The sequence below is a fragment of the Electrona antarctica genome (genome assembly GCF_951216825.1).
Source record: "Electrona antarctica genome assembly, contig: scaffold_170, whole genome shotgun sequence".
NCBI lineage: Eukaryota > Metazoa > Chordata > Actinopteri > Myctophiformes > Myctophidae > Electrona > Electrona antarctica.
Window position 1 is genome coordinate 12,501 of NW_027637774.1, and position 14,784 is coordinate 27,284.

The 14,784-nt window shown below is 45.8% G+C and overlaps 1 protein-coding gene across 1 annotated transcript in view; it reads left to right on the forward strand.

Moving 5' to 3' along the window:
• The window catches only part of LOC306918660 (glutamate receptor ionotropic, delta-1-like), a gene marked incomplete at its 3' end in the record, with an annotated part of 22,817 nt that extends 11,245 nt beyond the window's left edge, over positions 1-11,572 (forward strand). The window contains exons 8-12 of the mRNA XM_079531546.1: positions 823-1,018; positions 2,173-2,348; positions 9,947-10,088; positions 10,508-10,615; positions 11,174-11,572. Of these exons, the coding sequence (XP_079387672.1) occupies positions 823-1,018; positions 2,173-2,348; positions 9,947-10,088; positions 10,508-10,615; positions 11,174-11,572 (1,021 nt within the window). The remainder of the gene's footprint in view (positions 1-822; positions 1,019-2,172; positions 2,349-9,946; positions 10,089-10,507; positions 10,616-11,173) is intronic.
• Between the last annotated feature and the right edge of the window lie 3,212 nt (positions 11,573-14,784).

A 14,784-nucleotide genomic window follows, 5' to 3' on the forward strand; every position in this document is an offset into this window, starting at 1 on the left:
GTCAACTTCCTCCAAAATAAAGACACTGTGTTGAAGACGCCACCGAGGACGCCACCGACTTGGTGTTGGTGGTGGCATCCTCCTCTTCCAGGGGCCACTGGGGTCACCTTCCTCCAGCAAAAGACACTATGTTGAAAACGTCAACATCAATGGGATCACTGTCTCCTCCAAAGCAGTACAGCTTGTCCTGCAGCACCACAGCTGCATGGAGACATCTCTCTGCTCCTCCTTTCAGATGGACGGTCCAGCGGATCATTTCACACAGCAGCTCCTTCACAACCAATGTTCTGCCGAAGTCAGGAGAAAGTATCTTCCACGTGTCTTTATTGGGAAGCACGGAGCACAGAGATCGAGTTGGTCTGTCGCTAAAAGCAGCTAAATGGAATGTTGTGTTTGACCACGTTGGTTTTATAGGACAATCACATGGACGTGATGATGTCATTGCGTGATGTCATTGCTTGATGACGACATTGTGATTGTCATTGAATGATGATGTTTTGTAGAAGAGTAGCAGATGGCATTCATTTGGTAAATCCGGGATGCTAAGCTATCATCGTTTATTTTAATAACTACGTCAAATTAAGCTCTAATTAAGCCCCAAAGATCGCATTTTACGCAGCGATGCACATAAAGACCGCGTGCGTGCGAGAGCGTGCACACGGGTATTTCGGCCGGTTTTAGGTAGATTACATCGGCCGTTAGCCAAACAAGCTAAATGTTGCTACATTTTGCTACATTAAGCCCCCGATTACAGGGAATTAAACAATTACGTCAATAGCGTCAGTGGCCATAAGAGGGTTAACTAACATTTATCGTGTGTAGGTCCTTCCGGGACCTGTCCCGGCAGAGCGAGCTGTCCTACGGCACCGTGCAAGACTCCTCCGTCTACGAGTACTTCCGGAACAAAGGCAGCCACGCCCTCGAGCAGGACCCCGCCTACGCCCATATATGGAACCAGATCAGCAAGGACGGAGGGATGGACTCGTCTGTGGCCAGCCCTGACGAGGGAATACGCAAGGTAGCATCAATACTGTACTGTACTCAGCCCCTCTGAGGGAAGGTAGCATAAATACTAAACTGTTCTCAGCCCCTCTGAGGGAAGGTAGCATCAATACTATACTGTACTCAGCCCCTCTGAGGGAAGGTAGCATCAATACTATACTGTACCCAGCCCCTCTGAGGGAAGGTAGCATCAATACTATACTGTTCTCAGCCCCTCTGAGGGAAGGTAGCATCAATACTATACTGTACTCAGCCCCTCTGAGGGAAGGTAGCATCAATACTATACTGTACCCAGCCCTGACGAGGGAAGGTAACACCCAGCCCTGACGATGGAAGGTAACACCCAGCCCTGACGAGGGAAGGTAACACCCAGCCCTGACGAGGGAAGGTAACACCCAGCCCTGGCGAGGGAAGGTAACACCCAGCCCTGACGAGGGAAGGTAGCATTAATTAAACCCTTCAGAAAAACACGGACAACAATCCCTTGATTTTGTGATGAAAGATGCAGGGTTTTTTGTGTGCGTGTGATTTTATGCACTGAAATTGCGGAAAGTTGTTAAAATGGCTCTAGTCTTGTCTGTCTGTCTGTCTGTCTGTCTGTCTGTCTGTCTGTCTGTCTGTCTGTCTGTCTGTCTGTCTGTGTCTTTCTCATTAGCATTATTACCACTGTCTGCTGCATTTTCAATACAGCCATGCACCATTACACACACACACACACACACACACACACACACACACACACACACACACACACACACACACACACACACACACACACACACACTCCCTGCTCTGCTGTCTGTTTGATGGCTCCGCTAATAGGGAAGGGAGCACACAGCCCAGGTTCTGTGTGTGTGTGTGTGTGTGTGTGTGTGTGTGTGTGTGTGTGTGTGTGTGTGTGTGTGTGTGTGTGTGTGTGTGTGTGTGTGTGTGTGTGTGTGTGTGTGTGTGTGTGTGTGTGTGTGTGTGTGTGTGTGTGTGTGTGTGTACACGTGTACGTGTTTGCTATCATCAGAGCCAGACAGCAGGTGTAATCATGTCAAACTGTGTGCCTGGCACACAGTTTGTGCACGCACGTGTGTGTAGGTAGGAACACAGTCCGATGCCTTCCTGTGGGAACATGGCTAACTGCGTGCGTGCGTGCGTGTTTGTTTGTTTGCGTGCCTGCAGGTCAAACAGCAGAACTACGCCCTCCTGTGGGACTTGGCGGTACTGCAGTACGCGGCGCTGACGGACCCGGACTGCGTCGTCACGGCAACCCACGGATCGCCTCGACCAGTCAGCAGCCAGGGATACGGCCTCGCCCTGCAGCACGGAAGTCCTTATAGGGACATCCTGTCACACAGGTACACACACACACACACACTCTTTACACTCTTGATACACTCTTTAACTCTTGAGAGTGTATCATGAAACCAAATGGACCCGTACGGGTCCATTTGGTTTCATGATACACTCAAGAGTTAAACGATTGTTAAACATTTGCATTACTTAATTTACCAGAAGTCGACACCATTAGAGGTACAGGTAACACTTAACTTTAAGGGACAAATTCATACACGTAATAAGCCTATATTAAGGCTTAGGTGATGCATGAACTATCATTAAATCATCATTAATTACTTGTCTTCTTCAATCAATGAATGCTTAAGTAACCCATTACTTAACCATTACTTAACCTCCGTTAATCTATCAGTAGTTAAGCTTAATGTGGTGTGTTTGAAGATCTGTTATTATCGGTCAGTTCTATGCCCAGGATGAGTGCTCATAGGCGGGTAGGATTAGTGAGTTGACTCGGTCTCCGAAACTGGTTCTAAAACTTCCGGGGGTCTCACATGTTGGGCTGGCTCACCTGGGGGTCGCAGGAGGACCCCCAGGGGTCATTTTTAATCAATTAACTACCAGTTAATTAACGTTTAGTTAAGGGTTAGTTACTAGATGCTTGTCCTCCACAGTAAAGTCACATTAATTTCATTATTAATTCATGTTTAATTAATGTTTAATTAGGGGTTAGTTACTAGATGTTTGTCCTCCAAAGTAAAGTCACATTCATTTCAGTATTAATTCATGTTTAATTAGGGGTTAGTTACTAGATGTTTGTCCTCCAAAGTAAAGTCACATTAATTTAATCATTAACTACTTGTTAATTAACAATTAATTGATGTTTAATAAATAGGACTACTGAAAACACAACAAATCAAGCCTTTTTTTATTCCAAACAAAGAATTACACAAAATTTGCGCGCATCTATGTGCAGTTTATACATCATTAAGTTCTGAAATAGGTGCTTGATTCAAGGCTTGATATATATATATATATATATAAATGTAAAAAATATACAAAATCATATACAAAATCATATAAAAAAATCATTTAAATGATTTTGTATATGTCTTATTCCAACCATAGGTTGGTTATTCCATCCGTAGGTTGCTTATTACAGCCTTGGGTTGCTTATTGCTGCCGTATCTTGCTTATTACAGCCGTGGGTTGCTTATTGCAGCCGTAGGTTGCTTATGACTCCCGCGGGTTGCTTATTGCAGCCGTAGGTTTCTTATTGCAATCGTAGGTTGTTTATTGCAGCCGTAGGTTGCTTATTACAGCCGTAGGTTGCTTATTACAGCCGTGGGTTGCTTATTGCAGCCGTAGGTTGCTTATTACAGCCGTGGGTTGCTTATTACAGCCGTAGGTTGCTTATTACAGCCGTGGGTTGCTTATTGCAGCCGTAGGTTGCTTATGACTCCCGCGGGTTGCTTATTGCAATCGTGGGTTGCTTATTGCAGCCGTAGGTTTATATGATTTTTTTATGTGATCACTATATTTAGAGAAAAGCGATGAAAAAAAGCGTTGAAAAAAGCGACAAAGCGACGAAAAAAAGCGACGAAAAAAGCGACAAAGCGACGAAAAAAAGCGACGAAAAAAGCGACGAAAAAAAGCGATGAAAAAAAGCGATGAAAAAAGCGACGAAAAAAGCGACAAAGCGACGAAAAAAAGCGACGAAAAAAGCGACAAAGCGACGAAAAAAAGCGACGAAAAAAGCGACAAAGCGACGAAAAAAAGCGACGAAAAAAGCGACAAAGCGACGAAAAAAAGCGATGAAAAAAAGCGATGAAAAAAGCGACGAAAAAAGCGACAAAGCGACGAAAAAAAGCGACGAAAAAAGCGACAAAGCGACGAAAAAAAGCGACGAAAAAAGCGATGAAAAAAAGCGATGAAAAAAGCGACGAAAAAAGCGACAAAGCGACGAAAAAAAGCGATGAAAAAAAGCGATGAAAAAAAGCGATGAAAAAAAGCGATGAAAAAAAGCGATCTCCAAACAAAGTATGTAAGAACAACAAGTGGCTCGAATTGGAGACCTCAACATAAAGGAAGGACAAAATCACAAGTTTAACGGTTTTTATTAACCAACTTCTCCACAGAGGTATTAAATCACTGGATGTGAGCAACCAAAATATCAAACAAAATACATTTTACTGGTACTTTACCAACTTAGTAGAACAAAGGAGACCTGGAGATGCCGGCCAAAACAGGAGAATGAGGGGGGGCCCAGGCCACCCCCTATAGGAACGTCGAAGCTGTTTCCCCCCTCCCCTAACTTAAAACCAACTAACTAATAACAACGAAAACTATGACTGCCGGCCATCCCCAGGCCAAACTAAACTAAATTAAGTTTAACTGAAAAAAGTATTGACATGGCATTGGGACTGAGTTGTTGCTGGGTCTGTGTCTGCCTTGACACTGAGCTGGCTGGCTTTTATAGCAGAGGGCTGCAGCAGGGGATTGTAAAAAGGCCAAAACGAGGAAGTAAAGTTGCAAAAAGTAATTCCTAAATGTTATCAATACTGCATATATATATATATAGACTAATAGAAAAAATAAATGTAGGATATAGTAGACTATTCTGTAGAGAAAGCATGTATACACCCTTTAAAGGAAGAGAGAGGAGAGGGAGAGAGAGTGTACCCGTGTCCGAGCGCACGTGCACGTGGAACCACGCACATCCCTGTCCCGAGCGTTTCAGTATCAATGACAATAGAACAAAGAAAAACAGGCATGTCATACTATGTTGCCGTGTAATCAAGTCAAACAAGTTAATAAAAAATAAGAAATACACCCGTGTGAACTGAGTGGTGCAACAGTGACGTCACATACTAACCATAGCAACCATGCTCATTTTTGAGTGGTGTAAACCACTCCTACAACTGGCTTTGTTAGTTTACGTGTCTGTTCGTACCAAAAAATGAGCATGGTTGCTATGGTCACCCAGTTCACACGGGTGTGATTTAATTACGTCAGACATTACGTCAGACCACAGTTGATCAGTCTATATAAGACCTTACACCACTCAGTTCACACAGGTGTGATTTTTTTGGTACGAACACACACGGGTACTAACAAAGCCAGTTGTTGGAGTGGTTTGCACCACTCAAAAATAGCAAAACATAACACATGACTGTCGTTAAAGAGCAGTGGTACCCACTGTTGGAATGGGCTATAGAGTTTTGCCATGGCTTGGTTGTTGTCATAGACCCGGCCGGCTAACGTAGCCACCTAGCTTAGCCACCTAGCTTAGCCTAGCCAGAGTTCCGGCGTCACAGTTCCATAAAACATAACAAGAGTTCAAAACAGGGGGAGCTAAAGGCATATTGCTGCTTGGTCACCCATGCCGCGTCGGGCAGGTCTAATAAAATAAAAAGCTAGAATGGTGGTCTATTGAATACAAGAGTTAGGGGACCAGCTTGTAGCATTGATTAATGTTAGCCACCGGGGGCTAGCAGGTTATAGGGACCTAGCCATAGCAAAGTAGCTTAGCCAGGGCTTTAGCTAGCATAAGATCAGTTATCATACACTTTTATACCCTTGCTTTTAATTGATTTATTTGTCTTTTAAAAAAAATGTTATTCATGTCCTCACTGTATTGTTTATGCCCTGCCTTTCTTTTCTTTTTTGTGTAAAGCACTTTGAGCTGCATTTCATGTCATGAAAGGTGCTATACAAATAAAGTTTTATTATTATTATCTTAAGTCAGATTCGGGGGCCATGAGATTCTCCATGATGTAGATATTGGCCTCGTCTGCATTAATAAAGGATTTGCGCTCGCCTTCCTTGGTTGTGATTTTTAAGACAGCTGAAAAAGCGAGGCCGTACCGTTGTACTCCGGGGCAACTTCTTAACAGGGCTTCAGCGTCGGTAAAGGCTGCACGTTGCCTCATCACCGAAGCCGTGTAATCAGCGAATATATGAATTCGGGTACAGTTGTGTAGAATGGATTTTGCTGCTGCTGCTTTGCATAGAATATCCACCTTCTCCTGGAAGTAGTGGAACTTGACTACGAAGGGTCTCGGTCGGTTGTTAGCCTGGTGCTGCGGCCTCATAGCGCTGCGATGTGCCCGGTCCAAGGTCGGGAGGTAGTCAAGTTTCAAGGATAGTGTAGCATCTGTCCCAAACCAAGACACAAGAGAGCGGGTGTAAGTGGGCTCCAGGCCTAAAGGTTTTATTTGTTCACAGGTAATTCTACAGCTTTCAAGGATAACGGAAAACAAACGGTCACTACAGGTCACGTTCACATAATAACTCAAACAGTCTTTAGGTCCTCTCTCCTTCTCCCTCGGCGGGTCCGGGGTAGGGGGACCGTCTCAAGAGTGTGAGCTTGGTATAAACCGCTTCGGCGGTGTGATAATTCAGTTCAGTAAAAGTAACGGAAAACCTTGGCTGGTTGCCTGGGTGCTGTGTTCCTCCTTAGATCCTTTATCCTACTTTGCGCTCCTAGCGCAGCGCCTTAGAGAGGCGCTCTTTATGCGAAGTCCCGTGCATATGCCTGTCAGGCTAGTGTTAGACAGGAATGTGCAGAGGAATGTTCGGGTTCTCACTTACCGCCAGCGTTAGCCGGTGCCGCTTGATGAGAGGACAGAACAGGAGTGAGAGAGCGGCGCTCATATTTGAAGGTTTCCGGCCCGCCTCTCAGCGGTGACAGGTCGGGGTGGCGTAAGACGTGATTGGGGACATAACGAGCGTCAATCACCGCGCCCAGCCGCGTCCGCCGCTCTCTGTCTCCCTCTGTCTGTCTCTCTCTGTTGCGGTGGCTCATACCTGGCTGGCGGTCCCCCAGTGAGACTCCACAATAGCTTTAGCAGTTCGGCAACAGCTTGTTCTGGTCCTATTTTTCCAAAAATACGGCAGTTGTTTCTGCGTTGTCTAGACTCCAAGTCATCCGTTTTTGAAGCCAGTTGCTCTGCTTGGGCAGTCAGTAATTTAACTGCAGCTTCCAGTTCAACGACTCGGTCGGAGTAGCTGTTAGCAGCCCCTTCCAGGCTGCTAATTTGTGCGGCGTGGGCTGCGCATTCGGTCTGCATGTTGTTCAGTGAGTCAGTGTATTCGACCCGAATAGTTGCCATCTCGGCGCGGAGCTCTGTGGAGAGAATTTCAATTATTTTGTTCGACAATTCTATCTTGGCTAGTACTAGGACAAGCATCTAGTAACTAACCCTTAACTAAACGTTAATTAACTGGTAGTTAATTGATGAAAAATGACCCCTGGGGGTCCTCCTGCGACCCCCAGGTGAGCCAGCCCAACATGTGAGACCCCCGGAAGTTTTAGAACCAGTTTTGGAGGCCGAGTCAACTCACTAATCCTACCCGCCTACGAGCACTCATCCTGGGCATAGAACTGACCGATAATAACAGATCTTCAAACACACCACATTAAGTAACAGGCTTAACTACTGATAGATTAACGGAGGTTAAGTAATGGTTAAGTAATGGGTTACTTAAGCATTAATTGATTGAAGAAGAAGGAATTAATGATGATTTAATGATAGTTCATGATAACTAATGCATCACCCAAGCCTTAATATAGGCTTAATTTAGGCTTAATTAAGCCTTAATTACGTGTATGAATTTGTCCCTTAAAGTAAAGTGTTACCCAATTAGAATGTAGAAGAATTGTTATTTTGATCAACGTTTGCCTGTTATCTCTCCTAATGGTACCAACATCATGTTATCTCTCCTAATGGTACCAACATCATGTTATCTCTCCTAATGGTACCAACATCATGTTATCTCTCCTAATGGTACCAACACCATGTTATCTCTCCTAATGGTACCAACATCATGTTATCTCTCCTAATGGTACCAACATCATGTTATCTCTCCTAATGGTACCAACACCATGTTATCTCTCCTAATGGTACCAACATCATGTTATCTCTCCTAATGGTACCAACATCATGTTATCTCTCCTAATGGTACCAACATCATGTTATCTCTCCTAATGGTACCAACACCATGTTATCTCTCCTAATGGTACCAACATCATGTTATCTCTCCTAATGGTACCAACATCATGGTATCTCTCCTAATGGTACCAACATCATGTTATCTCTCCTAATGGTACCAACATCATGTTATCTCTCCTAATGGTACCAACATCATGTTATTTCTCCTAATGGTACCAACATCCTGTTATCTCTCCTAGTGGTACCAACATCAATATAGTCTAGTAGCCAGAATGTGAACCCGGACATGTTTAGTACACCAACGTTTTATGTTAGAAATGTTGAGTATGGGTCCCCAGCATGTAGAAACTGCCGGATGCTAACTTGCATATTTTGAGCAATTTTCACAATTGGCATACGTGACCATTCCTTTAACAACCTATAAGGGAAAATATTCAAAATGTCATCATGCTTTATGTAGCATGTGACATGTCAAACTAGTGGGTTTTCATGATGCTGAATCCATTCCAAGCATTCGTTTTGCACAAAAAACACTCCTTTGGCTAAAACGGCCATAGCCGTCATCACAAATGTGATGATGTCAGCACATTTGGGCAAGTGGGCATGGCCGTTTTAAGACCAATGAGTGGACTGAATTCCCACACATCATTGAAGGTCTGGTTAACGTTCGACTTCCAGCCACCGAATATGTACAGCTCTCCATTGTAGGTAATGCTGAATGCAAACAGCGTCCTTCTGGTAGAAGTTGTGCAGAAGAGGTATTCATCCAGACGTTGGTCTCTGTGTCAAACACTCTGATGCTGTTGTAGACCCCCTGGCCCCTCCCCCAGCCCCCAAATACAAACATTGTTGGCCCGATGATGGTGGCAGAGTGACACCGTGTAGCAGGAGGTGGAGTTCCTCTGGTGTTCATTAAAGACCAGACCATTGTGCTGGTGTCCAACTTGTACATGTCATTAGTCCATCCAGTCAGCTTGATGGATCCTCCATGGATAAACATGACCTTCTCCAACACACAGGCTGAGTGGTAGTTCCTCTCCTCTGGAACAGTCCCAGAAACCCTGGGTTTGAACCAACTGTGGGCGTCGACATCAAATGCATAAAGAATATTGTAGTACTCTCCTCTCCAGTATCCTCCCCAGATGTAGACTGTATATTCTATCAACACAGCTGTGAGGCCGTAGCGCCTGGATGGAACCTCTAGGTGGCGGCGTCCTCCTGTTCCAGGGGTCACTGGGGTCAACCTCCTCCAGCATAAAGACACTGTGTTGAAGACGTGAACATCAATGTGATCACTCTTTCCTCCAAAGCAGTACAGCTTGTCCTGCAGCACCACAGCTGCATGGAGACATCTCTCTGCTCCTCCTTTCAGATGGACGGTCCAGCGGATCATTCTAACGTCACAATGTCCTGGATTCTCTGTCCCACAATGCAGTTCTGTCTCTCTGTCCCACAATGCAGTTCTGTCTCTCTGTCTCACGATGCAGTTCTGTCGCCACACGCCACCTCTTATATCGCTACAGTGGTGCAAACGTCAGGTGAAGCCCCCGGCTAATCCGTGGAGACGAAGTGTTGCGTCGGCCAATGAGGGAAGCCGTTTTAACTTTCTGCCTGTGTCCCTTTTGTGCCCATATCCTCCTCTCCTCCCCTCCCCTCTCCTCCACCCCCCTCTCCTCTCCTCTCCTCTCCTCTCCTCTCCTCTCCTCCAGGATCTTGGAGCTCCAGGATAAAGGAGAGCTGGATGTTCTCAGACAGAAGTGGTGGCCTCGCGCCGGTCGCTGTGACCTCGCTGGAGGTCAGACGTCGCGGCGTCCACAGGGACGCTCCCTCAAGCTGCACAGCTTCGCTGGGGTCTGATTATTTTTATTTTTATTTGTATTTGTATTTGTATTTGTATTTGTATTTGTATTTGTATTTGTATTTGTATTTGTATTTGTATTTGTATTTTTATTTGTGTTCTCTCCACCAGGTGGTGTAATGTGGTGTTCTCGCCATCAGGTGGTGTAATGTGGTGTTCTCTCCACCAGGTGTAATGTGGTGTTCTCTCCACCAGGTGTAATGTGGTGTTCTCTCCACCAGGTGTAATGTGGTGTTCTCTCCACCAGGTGGTGTAATGTGGTGTTCTCGCCACCAGGTGGTGTAATGTGGTGTTCTCTCCACCAGGTGGTGTAATGTGGTGTAATGTGGTGTTCTCTCCACCAGGTGGTGTAATGTGGTGTTCTCTCCACCAGGTGGTGTAATGTGGTGTAATGTGGTGTTCTTTCCACCAGGTGTTCTGTCTCCTGGCCGCCGGTCTCCTGCTGGCCTGCCTGGTGGCCGGCCTGGAGGCGTGGTGGTCCGCGGACCGCTGCCGACGCAGGGAGACCACGCCCAAAGAGGTAAGACAGGTCAAGTTTAATTTCAAGGTGATTTCAAGTTTAATTTCAAGGTGATTTCAGGGGGATTTCAGTGTGATCTCAGGGGGATTTCAGTGTGATCTCAGTGTGATTTCAAGGTGATCTCAGGGGGATTTCAGTGTGATCTCAGTGTGATTTCAAGGTGATTTCAAGGGGATTTCAAGGTGATCTCAGTGTGATTTCAGTGTGATCTCAGTGTGATCTCAGTGTGACTTCAAGGTGATTTCAAGGTGATCTCAGTGTGATCTCAGTGTGATTTCAAGGTGATCTCAGTGTGATTTCAAGGTGATTTCAAGGTGATTTCAAGGTGATTTCAAGGTGATTTCAAGGTGATCTCAGTGTGATCTCAGTGTGATTTCAAGGTGATTTCAGTGTGATCTCAGTGTGATTTCAGTGTGATTTCAGTGTGATCTCAAGGTGATCTCAAGGTGATTTCAGTGTGATTTCAGTGTGATTTCAAGGTGATCTCAGTGTGATTTCAGTGTGATTTCAAGGTGATTTCAAGGTGATCTCAGTGTGATTCTCCTCTCGTCCAATCAGGAGGCTCAGGTCCACGGCGGTCGTATGGGCGGCGGCCTGCTGGAGCCGTCCTCCATGATGGAGATCTCCGCGTCGCTGGCCCCGCCTCCGTGTGGCGGAGACCCCTCCCCCTCCTCCTTCCTCCCCGGGGGAGGGGAGGGGGGCGTGGCCTCACTCCTCCACGGGGGGTCATCCAATCAGCAGCAGGACCCCCTGATGCCCCCCCACCCCATGCACCTCCACCACCACCACCACCACCCACACCCCCACCTCCCGCCCCCCCCACCCTCCTCTCAGTGCAAACACCGGGGGGTGCTGTTGTTCAACGGAGGCGGGCTGTTCGGACCGAGTCCAGATGGGGGCGCCAACACCACCAGCACCACCAGCATGCTGGAGGCCACACACAGCACGTCCATATGACGGACGGACGGGCGGAAGGACAATGCGGGGGGGGGGGGGGGTTGTTGTCCGCAAGATTCGTCTGGAAAATGGCGGAACTACAGAGGAGGCGTCGCGCCGAATAATAATAATGGTGACGTCAGTTTTCTCCGCTGTTTTCTACCAGGGAGGGGAGGGGGGGAGGGGGGTTCGCTCAGATCGTCGAACCAATATTTTAGACCAGAAAGCACACTGGCCAGGCTACCCGCCCCTCTAGACCAGAAAGCACGCTGGCTGGGCGAAGCTATACCGTTGGCAAATCTTGTTTTGACATGTTTGTGCGATCGACCTCTTGCATTTATTGTTTAAAAATGACATCATGGGCCGGTATGGTCGATAACGGGCTTGATAAGCCCCAAAGCGTTGTGATACCGGGTACTCGATAAGCCCAAAGCTTATCGATATCGCGTACTCGATAAGCCCAAAGCTTATTGATACCGGGTACTCGATAAGCCCAAAGCTTATCGATACCGGGTACTCGATAAGCCCAAAGCTTATCGATACCGGGTACTTGATAAGCCCAAAGCTTATCGATACCGGGTACTCGATAAGCCCAAAGCGTATCGATACCGGGTACTCGATAAGCCCAAAGCTTATCGATACCGGGTACTCGATAAGCCCAAAGCGTATCGATACCGGGTACTCGATAAGCCCAAAGCGTATCGATACCGGGTACTCGATAAGCCCAAAGCTTATCGATACCGGGTACTCGATAAGCCCAAAGCTTATCGATACCGGGTACTCGATAAGCCCAAAGCTTATCGATACCGGGTACTCGATAAGCCCAAAGCTTATTGATACCGGGTACTCGATAAGCTTGTTATGGTTTTCGGGGGGGCATCACTGTACTGTCAAAATGAAATGGAGCTCGATGCAACGGCAGCCATGTTGGAAAGAGAAAGGTCTGTGGACGTTACCGACGATGCTAATGAAGCTCTGTTCATTCAGTGTAACCACATATTCTCAGATGGAGGTCCGGCGGCCGAATACAGATGATTCTGGGGCCTCCTTGACCCTGAAAACCACTGACATAGAAACAGAAACATTGTTTTTGTTTTTGTTTTCAGAAAACTGTCATGATTTAGAAGACTTTTTCTTTTTAACCATTCTGGGCGGGAACCCCTTTTGGTGTTTTAAGCATTATGTTATACTTTAGCTATTGAAAAATAGCAGATCTACAAGCTCATAGCGCGGCACCGAGTGCCGCGCTACGAGCTTGTAGGTCTGCTATTTTTGAAAATAGCACAAATTCGAACTTTCAGAGCGAACGTTTTTAACTCAAATCTTTGCTTCTGGGAGGGGGGGGGGGGGGGTCCCTGGAATTGCATATTTTCAGATGGGGGTCGGCGGCCAATTACATCATATTTGGGGGTCCTTGACATGGAATATTGAGCACCACTGATGTAGAAACATGAGGTATTCCAGAAAACTGTCATGATTTAGAAGACATTTTTTTTAAATTTGACGTCAGGCCTAAACGGGTGAATATTGTAAAACTAAAACAAACGCCTGGGTTTCCGAGGCTGCAGACACACTGACGGACACGAGTGTGGATAGGACACGCCAATGCGTGTGACGTAAAGACATTAGTATTCCCACACTGGGGGGGGGGGGGGATGTTGTACGGTTTTTTGTTCCCTGTACATATTTGTAAATACACAATGAAGTGAGGTTTAAAAAAAAAAAAAAGTGTATTTTTGAATATTCTCAATTTTTATTTCAAAGTTGAGAAAAACGAATACGACGAGCTAAAACGCACACACACACACGCGCACACACACACACACACACACACACACACATATATATATATATATATATATATATATATATATATATATATATATGCGCACATGGATGAAATATGACTGTTTGAATGACTTTGTACATTTTGTTCTTATGATCATGAAACAAATAAATTATTGTGATTGTTTTCCAGGTGCCGAGAATAAAAAAAATAATCAAATAAAATGAAGAAAAACAATAACGACAGTGAGTTGGTGTTTGACCAGAGTTATAGGTTATAGAGGCAGTGAGTTGGACCAGAGTTATAGGTTATAGAGGCAGTGAGTTGGTGTTGGACCAGAGTTATAGGTTATAGGGGCAGTGAGTTGGTGTTGGACCAGAGTTATAGGTTATAGAGGCAGTGAGTTGGTGTTGGACCAGAGTTATAGGTTATAGGGGCAGTGAGTTGGTGTTGGACCAGAGTTATAGGTTATAGGGGCAGTGAGTTGGTGTTGGACCAGAGTTATAGGTTATAGGGGCAGTGAGTTGGTGTTGGACCAGAGTTATAGGTTATAGAGGCAGTGAGTTGGACCAGAGTTATAGGTTATAGAGGCAGTGAGTTGGACCAGAGTTATAGGTTATAGGGGCAGTGAGTTGGTGTTGGACCAGAGTTATAGGTTATAGGGGCAGTGAGTTGGACCAGAGTTATAGGTTATAGGGGCAGTGAGTTGGTGTTGGACCAGAGTTATAGGTTATAGGGGCAGTGAGTTGGTGTTGGACCAGAGTTATAGGTTATAGGGGCAGTGAGTTGGTGTTGGACCAGAGTTATAGGTTATAGAGGCAGTGAGTTGGACCAGAGTTATAGGTTATAGGGGCAGTGAGTTGGTGTTGGACCAGAGTTATAGGTTATAGGGGCAGTGAGTTGGTGTTGGACCAGAGTTATAGGTTATAGGGGCAGTGAGTTGGTGTTGGACCAGAGTTATAGGTTATAGAGGCAGTGAGTTGGACCAGAGTTATAGGTTATAGGGGCAGTGAGTTGGACCAGAGTTATAGGTTATAGGGGCAGTGAGTTGGTGTTTGACCAGAGTTATAGGTTATAGAGGCAGTGAGTTGGTGTTGGACCAGAGTTCTAGGTTATAGGGGCAGTGAGTTGGTGTTGGACCAGAGTTCTAGGTTATAGGGGCAGTGAGTTGGTGTTTGACCAGAGTTATAGGTTATAGAGGCAGTGAGTTGGTGTTGGACCAGAGTTATAGGTTATAGAGGCAGTGAGTTGGTGTTGGACCAGAGTTATAGGTTATAGAGGCAGTGAGTTGGTGTTGGACCAGAGTTATAGGTTATAGAGGCAGTGAGTTGGTGTTGGACCAGAGTTATAGGTTATAGGGGCAGTGAGTTGGACCAGAGTTATAGGTTATAGGGGCAGTGAGTTGGTGTTTGACCAGAGTTATAGGTTATAGAGGCAGTGAGTTGGT